The 17713-nt window shown below is 48.5% G+C and overlaps 1 protein-coding gene across 1 annotated transcript; it reads right to left on the bottom strand.

Moving 5' to 3' along the window:
• Positions 1-42: 42 nt before the first annotated feature.
• On the bottom strand, positions 43-4476 carry LOC123079798 (cell division control protein 6 homolog). Its single transcript, XM_044502606.1, has 17 exons — positions 4173-4476; positions 3975-4074; positions 3665-3888; positions 3502-3576; positions 3304-3410; positions 3109-3215; positions 2927-2986; positions 2719-2792; positions 2567-2617; positions 2082-2131; positions 1853-1913; positions 1244-1333; positions 1086-1151; positions 893-988; positions 709-798; positions 505-620; positions 43-399 (listed from the first exon to the last, which is right to left on the bottom strand). Exons 1-16 carry the CDS (start codon positions 4374-4376, stop codon positions 576-578), a joined length of 1500 nt encoding a protein of 499 aa, XP_044358541.1. The 5' UTR covers positions 4377-4476; the 3' UTR covers positions 43-399; positions 505-575.
• Between the last annotated feature and the right edge of the window lie 13237 nt (positions 4477-17713).

The raw sequence follows: 17713 nt of genomic DNA, 5'->3' as shown, positions 1-17713 counted from the left end.
GATTTGGAGTCAAGCTGAATTCAATGCTTGAGACAAACAAGATGAAAGGCCATTCCTCAGGAAAATTATGTTTATCTCACAGGGGAAAGCCACCTGAGTAAAATTATCACTGATGTACAATTTCTCTGGCAACTTAAATAAAAAAATGTCCCAGCTCTGCATTACTGCTCAGCTAAAATAAATTATTGGTACATCAATGGCTAACTACATGACCAATTGCTACAGATAAAACAAAAATGAAAACCAAGTAAATCCAACTATCTTTTGGAGGAACTGTATGACAACTAATAACTCTATCGCATGTACACTTTCGGCAGTAAGAAAGAGTTCCTCCATAAATCAACCCTGGTAACCAGCAGACGACTGACGGAAAAAGCTTGATACAATGAATGCAAGCACCTGATTCAACAAAATAAAGACTGAATTGGTAAGGAATCTATGGAACGGGGAGCAGCATACTGCAGCTTGTTGAATGCAGGAGGAATAGCAAAGTTTGAAATGCACCTGAGCCTTTTGGGCTTCTTAGTTTGACTTGTTTGCACTTAAAGAAAATCCTAGGAAGCATTGTGCTCTCACTAAAATTTTGGTTGCTCAAGGCACTTCTCAAAGAATCGGCTACCCTGCACCATGAAAGAAACAGTAAGTACACCTGAAACAAAGCAGCTGACATATTGGTGTAGTTACAGGAGTAAGACCGTCTTTCCGCACCTTAAATGCAAAAGTAATATCTGAAATGTCAATCTGAAGCGTTACTCTTCTAAGCTTATCTTCTTTGGATTGCCCTAACTTCAAGTATCCCTGCAATGCAAACTCCATCAAACACTCAATATTTTGGTTTCTTTTTCTTATAGTATTGATGATACATAATAAAGAACCACGGGTGTTTGCATACCTGATCGCTCAAAATCATGCACATGTTAGAAAATTCAAGCATCCCAACTGCTGGGACTTGGGTCGATCTACAAATTTCTATGTATGATTTGTTGAGCTGTAACAAGGCATTCATAGGCAACTTAGAACTTCATAATTATACAGGATGTAAAGAGCAAGTGTGTTCATTCAGAATGCTATCAAGTAAATATTACCTCTCCTAGAGTAGTAGCCTTTTTCCTGGAATGCTGAAAGGTATTTGCCAGTGCACACAGCACCATCTGTCCAACCAAGATGGCATGAGTGAGAATGAGATTTCAGAAATGAAGCAAAATAGCTTAATTAGAAGATGAGATTATGAAACAGTCTTTACCTGTTGGTGTTGGGGAAGGCACAGTATGTTATTTACTACTGCTGGCTTGAAAACCTTCGACAAGGCAATGTCCATATGATCAAATGTCACCTGGTAGAATTTATGTTAGATTGCACATAACATTGGAACGTGGGGTGTAAGAAGAGATAACACTCTATGTTCTAAAAGGAAAGTTGTTTTTTGGCAAGAATGATTATATCAGATACAGGAACACAGCAAAAGCATGTTATCTGTTCTGTAGAATCCTCTCAAAAAGGTAATTTGTACACTGAGGATTTAGAACACAGCAATAGCATGTTAAGATACATTCAAGCCTAGTAATGGATGTTGTTCAAATATCAGTTGGTCATTTGGGAATTGGGAGGATAGACAGGATGAAGCACCAGTCAAGATTCAAGCAGTCCAATTGGTCACAACTGACATAGGCAGACCGCATTCATTTCAACATAACTGAAATGTAGAATGTGACCCAACAGATGAACTAATGGCAAAAATCGTATCATTGTGCATATGAGCTACAGAGGTATGGCTTGGTGTAGAGACCACTTTATACAAATTTAAACATTCTTGGCCAAAGCAAAAATAAACATGAGAAACCAAGAAACTTACAACTCCAGCCCCTTTATCAGAAGAATCTTGTAGTCCTGATTCAAATATTTCCACAGCACTCCTGGAATAGATAAAAGGACAAGCAACATTTCAATAAGCTATACATAAGCACCAGCCATATCCAGAACTCTTTCAACAATGGATATGCTTTATATTTTCATCAGCTATAATAATAAAGGTGGCAGATTGCAAAGTAATATGATAGTGGTCTACACAAGAAATAAATTACCTGCAAACACCAAGAGCTTTTCTCATGTCTCCAGTGGCTGCAGCTACTTTCTGATAAAAGAATAAAGCAAAGTTAAAAACTCAGAATGTACATATTACCATCGGAGCATCAGCATCCCTGGCACCCTTAAATTAGGTGCTGAGATGTACACACCAGATTTTCTAAACCCCATTTAAGATCAGTTTACCATATCCCTTAGCAACACTTACAGGCACAAATACTTCTGATTTTGCTAGTTAAAGTAAAAAAATGTTATACATAACCACACAAATAATTTATTTAGCTTACGATTGGGTGCCAAGTTTTTTTTCTTAGCGCCTACCCTCACATCACTTAGCATTGGTGCTAAGGTAATTTTGCCTACCTTCAGTGTTTGGTTAGCATCTAGTGATGTGGATACTCTAAGCCATATCCTGGTGTTGTCCTAAACAAAATGTATACTTGCTCACAAAAAGTACTGCCTGATTAAGGATGACTGGACTTACCCTAGCACAAAATTCTATCGCCATTGGCTCGAAGACATCATACTCAAGAACCTGTATAATTAACAACATACAAAGTTACATACAGCAAAACAGTTTAAGTTGACAATTTGATGAAACACCTGTAAGCTTGAATTAGTCATGTGGGAAAATACCTTTAACCTATGATTAATTATGTTGGATATTTGATCCTTGGAATAGGCTCGGAAAGTTATAACAAGTGGCTTGCCTGTAAATTAGTGTCATCATGCCAAAGAAATATTAGTTCCCTTCATGTTAGCAGACATAGCAACAAACACATGAGCAAGTAAATTGAAGGAGCCATTCAATTTTCACAACAGCAGATATAGTAAGAATGCTTACAATTTAAGGATTCGAGCTTTGGAAGAAACCGATCTGCTAGGTCTACTGCATTTGCAATTCCTGAAAAACATAATTGACGATCAGTTAGCAAAACAGTACAAAATGCTGAGTAAGATTGTTTTCCTTTTCTTTTCCAGAGTTAAAAGTGTACATTGTAGGTGTGAGTAACACAGAAAACTAACCTATCAGTATGCATCTCGAGAACTGGAGGGTGGTAAGCATGAAAAGGTCATGTAGCACAGCCCGGTCTCTTGTTATCAAGTAGTCCATCTCATCCACAACAACCAATCTGGCAAGCGATGACATACAGTTCAGATAGTGTGATCAAAATGGCAAGAAAAGCCATTACCGTGCAAGCAGGTGCAGAAAGTTCTTACAGCATCCTCCTTGGAGCAGATTCTTTGTGTGAAAACATACGCTGCAGTTGCTGAAGTGGTGACAATTTGCCACTTGCCTTTTTCCGAACCTGGAATTTTTCGAGTATCTGCATTGAAATCACTATTAGTACTGCATGATCGATCAGCTTGGGGACCAATAAGAAGATTTGAGCCCATAATTTTAGCAGCAATGCGTACCTTGCCAAAAATGTCAGATGTGTTTCCAAGGTTGGTGCAATTGATTGACAAATCATCAGGCGTCTCCATTCCCATCTACGCGCAAGACAAATGACACACGATTTGACAAAGTTCCCTTTTGAAACAGAGAAAATTGCTCACATACTGAAAACTTGTAATGTACCTCATCAGCCCATCGCGACACGCTCTGCTTGACCTTGCTGATCGACAGTGTCTTCCCTGTACCAGGGCACCCGCACACGTAGAGGCTCCCCGCCCTCTCCTGCTGGACACACGCCTTGCAGAACTCGAACACGCGCCTTTGCTCGTCGTCCCTGCAAACCAGGCCGCACGAGGGCGTCGTGGCCACGTGCAGCGCCTCCTTGACCGCCTGCATCTGCGCCGGATCTGCGGGGCACAGTGAATTTTTTTCGCCGTCAGAACCAAACAAGGAAAGGCAGCGGATGGCTGGAGTGAGATCTTAGAAAACTTGCCTCTTGGGTTCCACTTGGGCCTCTCCGCCGGGACGAGGTCGCCGTAGAGGCGCTTCCGGGAGGACTTGGGCGACCCCGAGAGCATCTTCGGGGCGCCGAACTGCAAGGTCGAGCAGTTGGCGCACATTGTCAGGAGATGTGAAGTGAAATGAAATGAAATGAAGCGGATCCGCGCGGGGCAGGGGGCGGGGAACTTACGTGGCCGGAGCCGGCGAGCGGGGACTTGTGGGGGGAGGCGAACTGGGGCGAATCGGGCGAATCGGCGGCGCGGCGAGCGGTCATCCGGCGCTTGGCCGCGCTGCTCGGGGTGGTGCCGGCGGCCGCCGGGGATGGGGTGACGGCCGTCGGGGAGGGGGTGGCCGCCGGGGCTGGGCTCAGCGTGGCGCTGCGGAGCGTCGGCATCGGGAGAGAGTCGGGAATTGGCGGCTGGATTTGGCGGTGGAGGGAGAATTTGGAGGAAGTTGGGGAGGAACTAAGCGGGTTTGAGAGGGGAGGGAGGAGGGTGGGAAGAAAAGGGCGCCTCCCGCGGCGGGAGGGGGCGCGTGAGCGCGCCAACTAGTTTTGGACTTCGCGCGGGAAGGGACGGCAGCGTGGGATTAGAACGCGCGCTGGCGGCTTCGGTAGTTTCTAATTTTGGCGAATGGAGGCGGGGTAACGACTCTTCAGAAATGGAAAAATATGCGGGTTTCATTTAGAAGGAAAATTGGTACCGTGTCGACTGAGTGGAGTCGTTTTTACTTCTTTTTTTCGATCAAAATCGTTTTTTTCTTTTGGTCGTTTGAGAAACAGCTTCGATCTGACGCAGCAAAGCAGCGTTGGATACGTCATTTCACACCGACGCCTTCCGAATGTGGTAACAACGTGCTGGCGACACAAACCTGGAAGTTTTGTGCGCCCGGGTCTCTAGAAAATTTAAATCTAAACTCTCACATGTAAATATAGAATGGACTGTGTGTATTCAAATTTTTCTTCTTTGCCTATGAGCGATGTATTGATTTTATAGTTTGATTAAGAAAATGGGGGCAGTAAGCTAACTCGTATTTTTAGGTATGTTAAGTTTTTGGGAAACGTTTAAAATCGAACAGCTGACCGAACTTTCGAACGGTCCGAGCTTGCTCTCTTGCGCACTTGCGTCACTTTCCTTCACGCTCACCCACGCATTCATGGTCCTATGTGCACCAGTCCTTATCTGGGGCCGCAACACCACTCCCACACAATCCCCATCTCCATAGATTTTCTTCGTCTCCCCCCTTTCTCTTTTGCCTTCCAGAACCCGTCTGCTCCCCTCTCCTGCACCGCCGCATCTTTAGCTCTGGCGAGCCTCACCACCATCAGACTCCCTTTTGCTACTTTTTTCTCCCTCCACTTCCTACTCTCCGACACACCCTCTTGCTGATGGAGCTACTATCGGCCACGCAGGAGCTGCGAACGACAGACGGAGGAGCTACATCCAGCCACGCCGGGAGCTGCAACCGACAGACGAAGGAGCTAAAAATCGGGGAGCTACAAACCAATGAGAGTCATGCTGGAACCAGCATGAAGGGGGGCTGCAACTGGCGCACGCCTATGCTGGAACCAACCATCTCCGGTGATGGAACCAGCGCTCACCGTGCTGGAACCATACTATGGAAATGCTGGAACCAGTCATCTCCGGTGTTGGAACCGTGCTACGGAAATGCTAGAACCAGCCATCTCTGGGAGTTACCACGACGACTAACTACAATGCGGCTTAGGCGGATCTGCAACCGGCACCCCATTTTACTGGGACCGGCGGCGCAATTTGCTGCGTAGGGCGACCACTGGAGTGCTGCCAACGCGCATGGGGGCAAAGCAACGGCCGATGATGACGGGCCTACCCACTGGTTGAAACGTCGAAGCCGAAAAAAGTTGCTACATCAAACCCTTTTTGCTACGACCGGCGATTTTTTTGCTGTAACCGGCAACCCGAGGGTGAGTACATTCTTCTGTGAGCTCGTCGGCGACGTGATATGACCGGCGCCACTGAAGTCGTGACCGCCGCCATGGGGAGCTGCAACCGTGGATGCACGCTGCTGCATGCACGAAGCCGGCGAGAAACGCAGGAGGCGGTAATGGCGATGGCAACCAGTAGCAACAACGGCGACCGGTGGCGAGGGCAGCGAAAAGCGAGAACGCGTCGGGCTGATCTTCAAGGTTAGGCGCGTTGCTCCTCAATGGCGGTGACAGTGTCCTGGACCAAGGGATGCTGAACTATACAGCCCACAGTCCATGGGTCGGGCTTATGGCCCGCCGATCACTAGAAGGAACGACTACCAAAGCTATGAACCTCGGCGTGATCAAGATGGAAACCTCTGAGACTTGGCGTACACTTCAAGGTGTTCAATGGCCATCATACTGGCAACCGGCCATATGTGTAACCTAGGTACCCCCGGTGCATATATAAGCCGAGGGGTTTAGTCTTTATAGGCACGATTACCAGCCTTAGGGTTTAGAATACAATAATACGATCTCGAGGTAGATCATCTTGTACTCTGGACTTCATCCCATCAATACAATCAAAGCAGGATGTAGGGGTTTACCTCTTCGAGAGGGCCTGAACCTGGGTAAACATCGTCTCCCTTCGTACCTTGCTACCATTGTTCCTAGACCTACAGCTCGGGGGCCCTTACCCAAGATCCGCCGATTTTAGCACCAACATTGGCGGCCCATGCAGGTCCCAATGTGTGGTCAAAAAGGATCAATGGCTCATCTTCAAATCAATAGAGACATCAACTGCGGCGACATCGTCCTCCTCAGCCAACTGCTCGCGTTCGGCAGCATCGTCCTTCACGCTAATTCGGCCGGACATCTCGGCTGCGTTGAAAGCTTCGCCCTAGATCAGATCATTAGATTTGGGAATTTCGAGTATACTTCCAACTCCCATGGCGATCTCGCCCTCTCTGGCTGGGCGGCAGGTTGGCTGGAGACTGACGAGTGATATTTTTACACTCATCTATATTAGTTTAAATCGATATATTTCATTCAGAAAAGAGATATTTGCTCTGATATTGCTAGTAATGACTAATGAATGCAAAGAATTCCACAGATCCTCTCTTTGATGTGTTTCCACAGGATATGTGATAAAAAGGGAAGAAATCACGTGTGGAAATGCAAAGAAAGGAAAGTGGAGGAAAACGGAATCAACATGAGGCATTTCTGCGAAAACAACACAAAGACGGTATTCCATACATGCGCGTGTGCCCGTATGGCATGGAAACTGAGGTATATCATCCACTTGAACAACTTTTATAAGGGGACCCCATTGAAATGCCAACAGGAGAGACCGTGCAGAGCGTCGACAATAGCAAGAACATCATCATCTTCATGTTTATCCACAAACCCTAGCCACCGCCATTTCCATCTCCATAGCCATCATCACCACCACGGTGCTTCCTCATCTAGTTCATACTTGTAACCATGCATCGCACAAGGCATCCATTGTAAGCCATATTTGGTATCAATCCTTCAATGTTTTCTTCTCGCGATCTGATCTTTGTGCGTGAGTAGTTCGGTAAGGTATGGGTTGAGGCATGAGTGTTGCAACCCTCTGTATTTGTTGTGGGGATCAATGGAAAGGCTTTGAATTAACATCCCATGTGTGTGAAACAAAATTGTCCCATAGATATCTCTTGTCTTATCCGTGATCTTCATCCCTACAGGTACCCAGGATCATGGAGTTCGAGCCACAATGAGGCTAGGCGCAAGGAGATCGTGAAGTGTTATCACTAAAAAAAGACACATTTGTGACATTTTGGCCTCAACGAAAACTTTTTCTGACATGCTTATGGCACTTCTATGACGATAATTGTGGCAAAAACACGTATCATCATAGATGTGGTGGGCTCCTACTTCTATGACAAAAAATCATGACAGAAAATGGGCTTTTCGTCCTAGGCGGGTGCTACTTCTTGAGCCTGCATTGGTTTTTTCCTTGAAGAGGAAACGGCGATGTAACAAAGTAGAGATAAGTATTTCCCTCAGTTAGAAAACCAAGGTATCAATCTAGTAGGAGAGGCACAACTCATCAATACCTGTACAAACAATCAAACACTTGCACCCAATGCGATAAACGGGTTGTCAATCCCTTCACGGTCACTTGCAAAAGTGAGATTTGATAGAGATAGATTAAACTAAACAAAAGATAAAGTAAATATTTTTAGGTTTTTTTGGTTTGTAGATCTGTTGGTGGAAACGACACCTATGGGGTCACTGGGATCCCTTCTACGGTTGGCGGGTGCGAGGTTGTGCAAAGAGCGGGTCTGACAGGAAGCACGTGGATCGTTTACCCAGGTTCGGGCCGCGAAGATGCGTAATACCCTAGTCCTGCTTTGGTGGATGTATTAGAGTGTTCTTGTGTTCTTGAGCTAGCTACGGGGTGTAACTTGCCCGAAAGATCCGAATCCTCCTCCTCGTCGCCTCGGGCCTCCTTTTATAGGCAAAAGGGGCTGCCACAGTGGCACACAGGAGGTGGAAAGGTATACAGTGGATGAGTCTATCCTATGGCACCGTCGGACAAACGCATTTAATGCGCTACCGACGTGCCCCCCTTGCTTTGTCGGGGACGGCAAGGAAGCACGTCCCAGCTGTCGCCGCCTCGCCTGGCTTTGACATGTGCCCGAGCTGACGAGGCCTTGCGGCGCCATGTTGGTTGGCTGCTGGGCTGGCGCGGTGGTGGAGCCTTCACGAAGGGTCGCATGCCACCACGCAGGTGCTTGCTAAGTCGGTGTAGAGACCGCCCGTCGCCACGCAGGTGCCTGCCCAGCTGGTTGAGCTAGCAGCTGCTTGGGGACGGCAGTGGAGTCTTGGCAGGCGCGGGCCTGACTGTGGCCCCGCTGATGCCCTCGGCAAGGGTCTTGCCGTGGCGTTGCAGTCGTCCCCGGCAAGGCGCTTGTCGGGGGTCTTGTGGATTTCCTCGGCTAGGATCCCGCCGAGGGTCGCCGTCTTCTGGTCCTCATCTGATCTCACATGTTTATGATCTTGACGAAGATCTGCATGCCACCACAGAGGCGCCTCCCGAGCCTTGGTCCTAACGTGGATAGCTGGTGGTGTTGGAACCCGTGGGCTCAAGGGTGGCTTGCTCTACTGGCGTCGGGCAAGTTGCCCCGGCAAGGCTCTTGCCGGGGCTGCGGAGGCTGCCTCGGCAAGGATCTTGCCGAGGGAGTCCACCTCGCCCTCTTGCTCTCCTGCGTTTCTGGTCTTGGCGTTGCCTTGGTTGTCTTGTGCTTCGGCTTCTCTCCGGCTTCCCTCCTCTGCCCTGCTAAGTGTGGCCGCGGCGCGCGGCTCTGACTGCCCGTGCACAAGTAAAGGGGTCAAAAGGAGAGCCCCTACTTTTGTACACCGACAGGAGCCCCCGGGTCTGGGCCACACATAAGCGCGACGCGTTGTTGGGCCAGGCCCAGAACGATGCGCGGGCAAGTGGGCGGATTTTTACCGTAGTAACTGTTTCGTCCGCTGCGCTTCCCCGCGACCCACGTTGAACGTGCGACGTGGAGGATCGTGCGTGACGTGGGGGTCATGCGTGGGGCGGTTCCCGCACGCATGCGTCACATCGCAGTAAATGAGAAAAGAGGCGGCCCGCGCCTTCCCCGTAAAAAGGAATAACCGCGGGTGCGCTGCTCATTTACCCTCCGTGCTTTCCCCAATCTCGGAACCGTCGTCCCCTTCTTCCTCACTTTCAAGCTCTTGCTTCGCTCGCCGCCGCCGCGCCTTCGCCATCCTTCATTCCCCGCCTCCCGTAGCCGCCATGGCACCCAAAACCAGCAGAGGCAAGGGAGTGGCCAAGGATGCCGGGACGAGCGAGTCGGCGGTGCGGCGGACGCAATCCGCCTACTTCCCCACGGAGGTCGACGCAGTCCACCTTCGGGACTACTTCAAGCATCTGTGGGGGTGCAAGACGGGGGGGGATGACGGGGCACCCGGCCACGCGCGCCATCCCCACTGCCTTCGCCGAGGCCGGCCCAAATCGGTACCCGTTCTTCATCGACTACTTCTCCTGCGGCCTCTGCCCCCTTCTCTGATTTCTTCAATGATATCATGCACACCTACGGCTTTTATCTTCTGGATTTTACCCCAAATGCCGTGGCGTGCATGGCTCTTTTTGCGCATCTCTGCGAGGGCTTCGTCGGGGTGCATCCCAACACGGCGCTCTTTTTGCCCTCCTGTTGTCTTGTTCCACCTTCAGAGGAGAGGGACAAGAAAGGGATTACGGGCACCTTATCTCTTTTTAGTTTGTAAGCCTGCGGGCACTTGTTAATTTTAAGACTTGTAATCCCCTTGCTCATGTTCTTTAATTCCGTATGAACTGTACCTGTATGGGATGTTTTTAATGAAAAAGGGTGCTTGCCGGGTTCTTTGTGCATGAGCGAGGCCCATGCCAAGGAACGAATCCTTGTTATTTTTAAGATAAACATTGTCGCCCGGCAACAGGCCTTGCCGTCCCCTAACTTCAGTCGACCATTCTCACGCTTTTGGCGGAGGCAGGGGCGAAGTAGAGTTAGGCCCTTCGTTTATTTCCTTGCCACCGCGTCTACGACCCGGTTCTAACCCAGGGACTTGGGTACAAGAAGAAGGGGGAGCACGATGGTCTCGGAGCAAAACGAGGTTTCATTTGTCCCAGCTCCATACGGAAATGCACAACAGGGGATGAAGGACTTATGTGAATCCGCAACCCCCGGCAACTTTGGCTTGCCGTGGTTAGATCCTTGTGTCTTCATCCCCCGACAGTCTTGGCTTGCCGGGGCCGGAGTGCCGGTTCGTTCTCTTTCTCCCAAGCGGCTCAGCAGAAATGTCCACGTGCCCTGCAAACCAAAGAGGACAGAAAGACGCATACTCGACCTCTAGGCTAGGGGTTAGTCGCCGCTAAGCACTATCAACCCTAACCGAGGGAGAGACTTAACCTAGCATGCATGCTAAAACTTAGGGCGCCGGCGCTTCATTTATTTATGCTCAGGGTCTGCGCCTGGCTTTGTACAGAGGGTTACATGCCTTGTTGGCAACGCTTGTACAAAAGGTGGTTTGCCGGGGGGCCCGGCAACCGCGCCTTATGGGTAAAACTTGCGAAGATGTTCAATGTTCCAGGAGTTGCTCACTGGAATAGCATCTTCGGTCTCCAGGTGGACTGCACCGGGCCTGGTGACTCGTATTACCCGATAAGGGCCTTCCCACTTCAGCGTCAACTTGTTGGAATTTTTGGCCGATTGAACGCGCCGAAGAACAAGGTCGCCTTCCTCAAAGCTTCGGGCATGAACCTTGCGACTATGGTAGCGGCGCAAGGCTTGCTGGTAGCGTGCTCCTCTCACAGCCGCCCGAAGATGATCTTCCTCAAGGAGCATTGCGTCATCTTGCCGCAATCGCTCTTGCTCAAGCTCGTCGTAAGCGAGCACTCGAGGTGACCCGTATATGAGTTCCGTGGGGAGAACTGCTCTGCCCCGTATACCAGGGCAAAGGGTGTCTGGCTGGTTGCTCGATTTGGCATCGTCCTGATCGACCAAAGAACCGCCGGCAATTCATCAATCCAGCGCCTTCCGCTCTTGTGCAGCCTGTCAAAAGTATTTGTCCTCAGGCCTCGCAATACTTCAGCATTTGCCCTCTCCGCCTGGCCGTTGCTCCGTGGGTGTGCCACGGAAGCGAAACAGACCTTGCTGCCGAGGTCTTGGATGTATTGCATGAAGGTGTGGCTTGTGAACCGCGTGCCGTTGTCGGTGATAACTTTGTTTGGCACACCAAAACGGCACACTAGCCCCTTGAAGAACTTGACGGCTGACTGTGCTGTCACCTTCCTCACTGCCTCCACCTCCGGCCACTTTGTGAACTTGTCGATTGCAACGTACAAGTACTCAAAGCCCCCGACAGTGCGGGGGAAAGGGCCCAGGATGTCGAGCCCCCAGACCGAGAATGGCCAGGAAAGAGGAATTGTTTGAAGGGCTTGAGCTGGTTGATGAAGCTTCTTCGAATGGAACTGACACGCTTCACACTTGGTTACTAGTGTTGTTGCATCTTGGAGGGCAGTGGGCCAAAAGAAACCCTGCCGGAATGCCTTGCCGGCAAGGGCCCTCGACCCTATGTGGGAGCCACATATGCCTCCGTGTATCTCTGCCAACAGCTCTAGTCCTTCCTCCCGGGAAATGCACTTCAATTTCACACCGTTCGGTCTCTTCCTGTACAGGACGTCATCAATGAACTGATACATAGCAGACCGACGGGCTACTTTCTCCACTTCTTCCTGCTCCTCAGGAAGCTCCCCTGTTTGGAGGAATCGGATGGTATGCTGTGCCCATGCCGGAGCCTGGGGCTCGACGGCAAGGACCAAAGGCATTTCTTCTGCCATGGGGCGGCCGTCTCTACGGCTAGGGTTGACGGCCTGCCGGAGTCAGTCGCTCCTCGGCAGGCTCAGAATCCATGGCAACACCCTTCCCGGCGCCCCCTGGGGGCTCAGCGGGTAAGTACTTGCCGGGGCCTGATTTCCTCCGTTTGTTCTGCTCTGTTGATGGTTCAACGGATGGTTGAGTTAACCGAAGCAAAAAAGTACCTGGTTCCACAGGTAGCTTGAATGCAGCGCGCTTTGACAGGTAACCGGCGATGTCGTTCTCCGCTCGGGGAACGTGCTCCGCTTGTATACCGTCAAAGCGCTCCTCCAGCTTCCTCACCTCATCTACGTAGGCCTCCATCAACGGGCTCTGATAATCTTTGTTGACTTGTCTGACGACAAGCTGCGAATCACCCCTGACGATGAGCTTTTTAACCCCGAGGTCTGCTGCAATCCTGAGACCGGCAAGCAACCCCTCGTATTCGGCAGTGTTGTTTGTGGACATCTCCCTGGGAAAGTGCATCTGGATCACATACTTGAGGTGCTCTCCGGTGGGTGCAACGAGCAGCACACCAACACCGGCGCCTTGCAGCGAGAAAGCCCCGTCAAAGTACATGATCCAGTCGCAACTTGCTTCCTTGCCGGGGAGAGTGGTCTCCTGGATTTCTTGCTCTTGCCGGTGGAGCTCTCTGGCATGCCCTCGATGGTAGCACAACACTCAGAAGAGGCGCGCTTGCCGGAGTGGGTGCGAGAGGTCTTGCCGGTCTTCTTCTTCCCTCCTGGGGCTTCAGCGGCAGGAGCAAGTGCCTTGGCGGCAGCTGCTGCAACTGCTTTCCCAGTAGAGTAGGTCGGCGCAGATCAACGCATCCTTCTTGTCGCAGGGAACGGTGATGATGGTCATCGGCCCAGGCATCTTCAACGTGTTGTAGGCGTAGTGCGACGCCGCCATGAACCTGGCTAGTGCCGGGCGGCCGAGGATCCCGTTGTAGGGCAAGGGGATCTCGGCTACATCGAAGACAATCCTCTCCGTCCTGTTGTTCAACTCGCCCCCAAACGTCACAAGCAACGTGACCTTCCCCTTCGGCTGGCTCCTTCTCGGGTTGACCCCTTGAAACGTGCCCGTCTCCTCGAGGTCTCCATCAGGAATTTGCAGCCTTTTGATCACAACAGGCGAGATCAGGTTCAGACCGACCCCGCCGTCAACCAGCATCTTGTTCACCTTGAGGTTGCGTATCGTTGGCGAGACCAACAACGGCAAACACCCGACCGCAGTTGTGCGATCAGGGTGGTCCTCGGTGTCAAAGATGATGGGCGTGCTGGATCACTTCAGCGGCTTTTGAGCGTCAAACGATGGCTCTGCAGCTGTAATCTCACGCGCCCACTACTTGAGCTGGCGGTGGGAAGTATGCAACGAGGCGCCACCATCGACGCACATGGCCTCCGTAGCCTTCTGAAACTCATGCTCGCCGGACTCGTCGTCCTCGTCATGATCGTCGTCTTCCTGCTTCTTGTCGCGGCCCCGAGCGGGCCTCTCTTGCTGGTTATCCTTACCGCCGCGGCCTCCTTGGCCGCCACGCTTCTTGCCGGATCCTTCGGCACCATCTTGACCCTTCTCCTTGTCCTGCCTCTCATACTCGGCCTTTTGCTTCGAAGCAAGCAGCTCGACTTGTCGGCAGTTCTGGAGGTCATGACCCTTGGTGCGGTGGATCTTGCAGTACTGCTTGTCGGAGCCTCCTGGCTTGTCGGCAGCCGCCAAGGCCCGGCAAGCGGCGCACCCGGCAATCTCCTTGCCGGGGTCGTCTGCCTTGGCCTTCTTGGCAGCGCCGGTGTCGTCGGGTTCCTCGACGGCAAGCTGATATGTCCACAACGTATCTATAATTTTTGATTGTTCCATGCTATATTATATTCTGTTTTGGACATTACTGGGCTTTATTATATACTTTTATATTATTTTTGGGACTAACCTATTAACCGGAGGCCCAGCCCAGAATTGCTGTTTCTTGCCTATTTCAGAGTTTCATAGAAAAAGAATATCAAACGGAGTCCAAACGGAATGAAACCTTCGGGAACGTGATTTTCGGAACGAACGTGATCAGAGGACTTGGACCCTACGTCAAGACATCAACCAGGAGGGCAGGAGGTAGGGGGGCGCGCCTACCCCCCAGGCACGCCCTCCACCCTCGTGGGTCCCCTGTTGCTCCACCGACGTACTCCTTCCTCCTATATATACCTACGTACCCCCAAACTACCAGATACGGAGCCAAAAACCTAATTCCACCGTCGCAACCTTCTGTACTTGTGAGATCCCATCTTGGGGCCTGTTCCGGAGCTCCGCCGGAGGGGGCATCGATCACGGAGGGCTTCTACATCAACACCATAGCCTCTCCGATGATGTGTGAGTAGTTTACCTCAGACCTTCGGGTCCATAGTTATTAGCTAGATGGCTTCTTCTCTCTTTTTGGATCTCAATACAATGTTCTCCCCCTCTCTCATGGAGATCTATCCGATGTAATCTTCTTTTGCGGTGTGTTTGTTGAGATCGATGAATTGTGGGTTTATGATCAAGTTTATCTATGAACAATATTTGAATCTTCTCTGAATTCTTTTATGTATGATTGGTTATCTTTGCAAGTCTCTTCGAATTATCAGTTTGGTTTGGCCTACTAGATTGATCTTTCTTGCAATGGGAGAAGTGCTTAGCTTTGGGTTCAATCTTGCGGTGTCCTTTCCCAGTGACAGTAGGGGCAGCAAGGCACGTATTATATTGTTGCCATCGAGGATAACAAGATGGGGTTTACATCATAATGCATGAGTTTATCCCTCTACATCATGTCATCTTGCTTAAAGTGTTACTCTGTTCTTATGAACTTAATACTCTAGATGCATGCTGGATAGCGGTCGATGTGTGGAGTAATAGTAGTAGATGCAGGCAGGAGTCGGTCTACTTGTCTCGGACGTGATGCCTATATACATGATCATACCTAGATATTCTCATAACTATGCTCAATTCTGTCAATTGCTCAACAGTAATTTGTTCACCCACCGTAAATACTTATGCTCTCGAGAGAAGCCACTAGTGAAACCTATGGCCCCCGGGTCTATTTTCCATCATATTAATCTTCCAACACTTTGTTATTTTTATTGCCTTTTATTTTACTTTGCATCTTTATCATAAAAATACCAAAAATATTATCTTATCATATCTATCAGATCTCACTCTCGTAAGTGACCGTGAAGGGATTGACAACCCCTTTATTGCGTTGGTTGCGAGGATTTATTTGTTTGTGTAGGTGCGAGGGACTCGTGCGTGGCCTCCAACTGGATTGATACCTTGGTTCTCAAAAACTGAGGGAAATACTTACGCTACTTTTCCGCATCACCCTTTCCTCTTCAAGGGAAAACCACTGCAGTGCTCAAGAGGTAGCAAGAAGGATTTCTGGCGCCGTTGCCGGGGAGGTCTTCGCAAAAGTCAACATACCAAGTACCCATCACAAACCCTTATCTCCCGCATTACATTATTTGCCATTTGCCTCTCGTTTTCCCCTCCCCCACTTCACCCTTGCCGTTTTATTCGCCCTCTCTTTTCCGTTTGCCTCTTTTTGCCCGTTTCTTGTTTGCTCGTATCGCTTGCTTGTCGTTATGGCTAGCTCGGTCTTTACCCCTTCATCTCCCGACTTTAAAGTCCTCCACTTCAAGCAAAGACAAGGGGAAAATTTAAAATATGCTTGGTTCAGGATGCTCGAATCTTATCGTAATTGCAATATAGAGGGAGATTTTAGAATTTTGCTTCGCAATTTTTATGTTGGGCTAACTTTGCCCCATAGACAACTCCTTGATTTTTCCGCCAAAGGTAGTTTTATCAATATTGATCCTGACTTCGCTTATGAAATTATAGAGGGGATAGTGGGAGTCCCCCCCCCCTACAAAAAGTATCATCCCTTACCCAAGAAGAGACTCAAATTCTAGAGAAATTATGCGAGTTACAACAAATTGTTGAACCTCTTAAAAGTATTGGTGGAAATATTAAGCGCATGAATAATCTGATTACACTTTGCAATAAGCGGCTGGATGCTTTATATCAAAGGATCACCGAGCATAACTCCATTAAGAAATTGCATACCAAAGATGGCAATACCTAGATCTATCCTTGCTTTTATGCCTAGCTAGGGGCGTTAAACGATAGCGCTTGTTGGGAGGCAACCCAATCTTATTTTTAGTTTTTTTGCTTTCTGCTTCTGTTTAGGAATAAATATTTGATCTAGCCTCTGGTTAGATGTGTTTTTATGTTTTAATTAGTGTTTGTGCCAAGTTTAACCTATAGGATCTTCTTGGATAATAGTTATTTGATCTTGCTGAAAATTCCAGAAACTTTCTGTTCACGAAACTAATTGTTAAAAATCAACAGAACGTGATAAAATATTGATTCCAATTGCTGATGATCAATAAACAAATTGTCTAGGTCTTCCTATTTTTGCTGAATTTTTTGAGTTCCAGAAGTTTGCGTTAGTTACAGATTACTACAGATTGTTCTGTTTTTGACAGATTCTGTTTTTCGTGTGTTGTTTGCTTATTTTGATGAATCTATGGCTAGTAAAAGAGTTTATAAACCATAGAGAAGTTGGAATAAAGTAGGTTTAACACCAATATAAATAAATAATGAGTTCATTACAGTACCTTGAAGTGGTGTTTTGTTTTCTTTCGCTAACGGAGCTCACGAGATTTTCTGCTGAGTTTTGTGTTGTGAAGTTTTCAAGTTTTGGGTGAAAGATTTGATGGATTATGGAACAAGGAGTGGCAAGAGCCTAATATTGGGGATGCCCAAGGCACCCCAAGATAATCTAAGGACACCTAAAAGCCAAAGCTTGGGGATGCCCCGGAAGGCATCCCCTCTTTCGTCTACTTCCATCGGTAACTTTACTTGGAGCTATATTTTTATTCACCGCATGATATGTGTTTTGCTTGGAGTGTCTTGTATTATTTGAGTCTTTATTTGTTAGTTTACCACAATCATCCTTGCTGTACACACCTTTTGAGACACACACACACATGATTCAGAAATTATTAGAATACTCTATGTGCTTCACTTATATCTTTTGAGTTATATAGTTTTGCTCTAGTGCTTCACTTATATCTTTTAGAGCACGGTGGTGGATTTGTTTTATAGAAACTATTGATCTCTCATGCTTCACTTATATTATTTTGATATTCTTAAAATAGCATGGCAATTTGCTTTAATTAATATCATGAGAAATTTGATGCTTGATAATTGTTTTGAGATATAAAGGTGGTAATATCATAGTTGTGCTAGTTGAGTAATTGTGGAATTGAAAAATACATGAGTTGGAGTTTGTGATTCCCGTAGCATGCACCTATGGTGAACCGTTATGTAACAAAGTCGGAGCATGAAGTATTTGTT

Source organism: Triticum aestivum, chromosome 3D, assembly GCF_018294505.1.
Source record: "Triticum aestivum cultivar Chinese Spring chromosome 3D, IWGSC CS RefSeq v2.1, whole genome shotgun sequence".
Classification (NCBI taxonomy): Eukaryota; Viridiplantae; Streptophyta; class Magnoliopsida; order Poales; family Poaceae; genus Triticum; species Triticum aestivum.
Note: the sequence above shows the minus strand (reverse complement) of the source record. Positions and strands in the feature narration are given on the sequence as shown.

What these genes read in the sequence shown, in the direction of transcription:
- LOC123079798 (XM_044502606.1), bottom strand. Translation starts at nt 4,376, where the DNA reads ATGCCGACGCTCCGCAGCGCCACGCTGAGCCCAGCCCCGGCGGCCACC. An exon ending in CTCGAGATGCATACTGATAG is followed by an intron (nt 2,987 to 3,108) that starts GTTAGTTTTCTG and finishes TATGTTTTTCAG; the next exon opens with GAATTGCAAATGCAGTAGAC. An exon ending in AGGCTACTACTCTAGGAGAG is followed by an intron (nt 989 to 1,085) that starts GTAATATTTACT and finishes GCCTTGTTACAG; the next exon opens with CTCAACAAATCATACATAGA.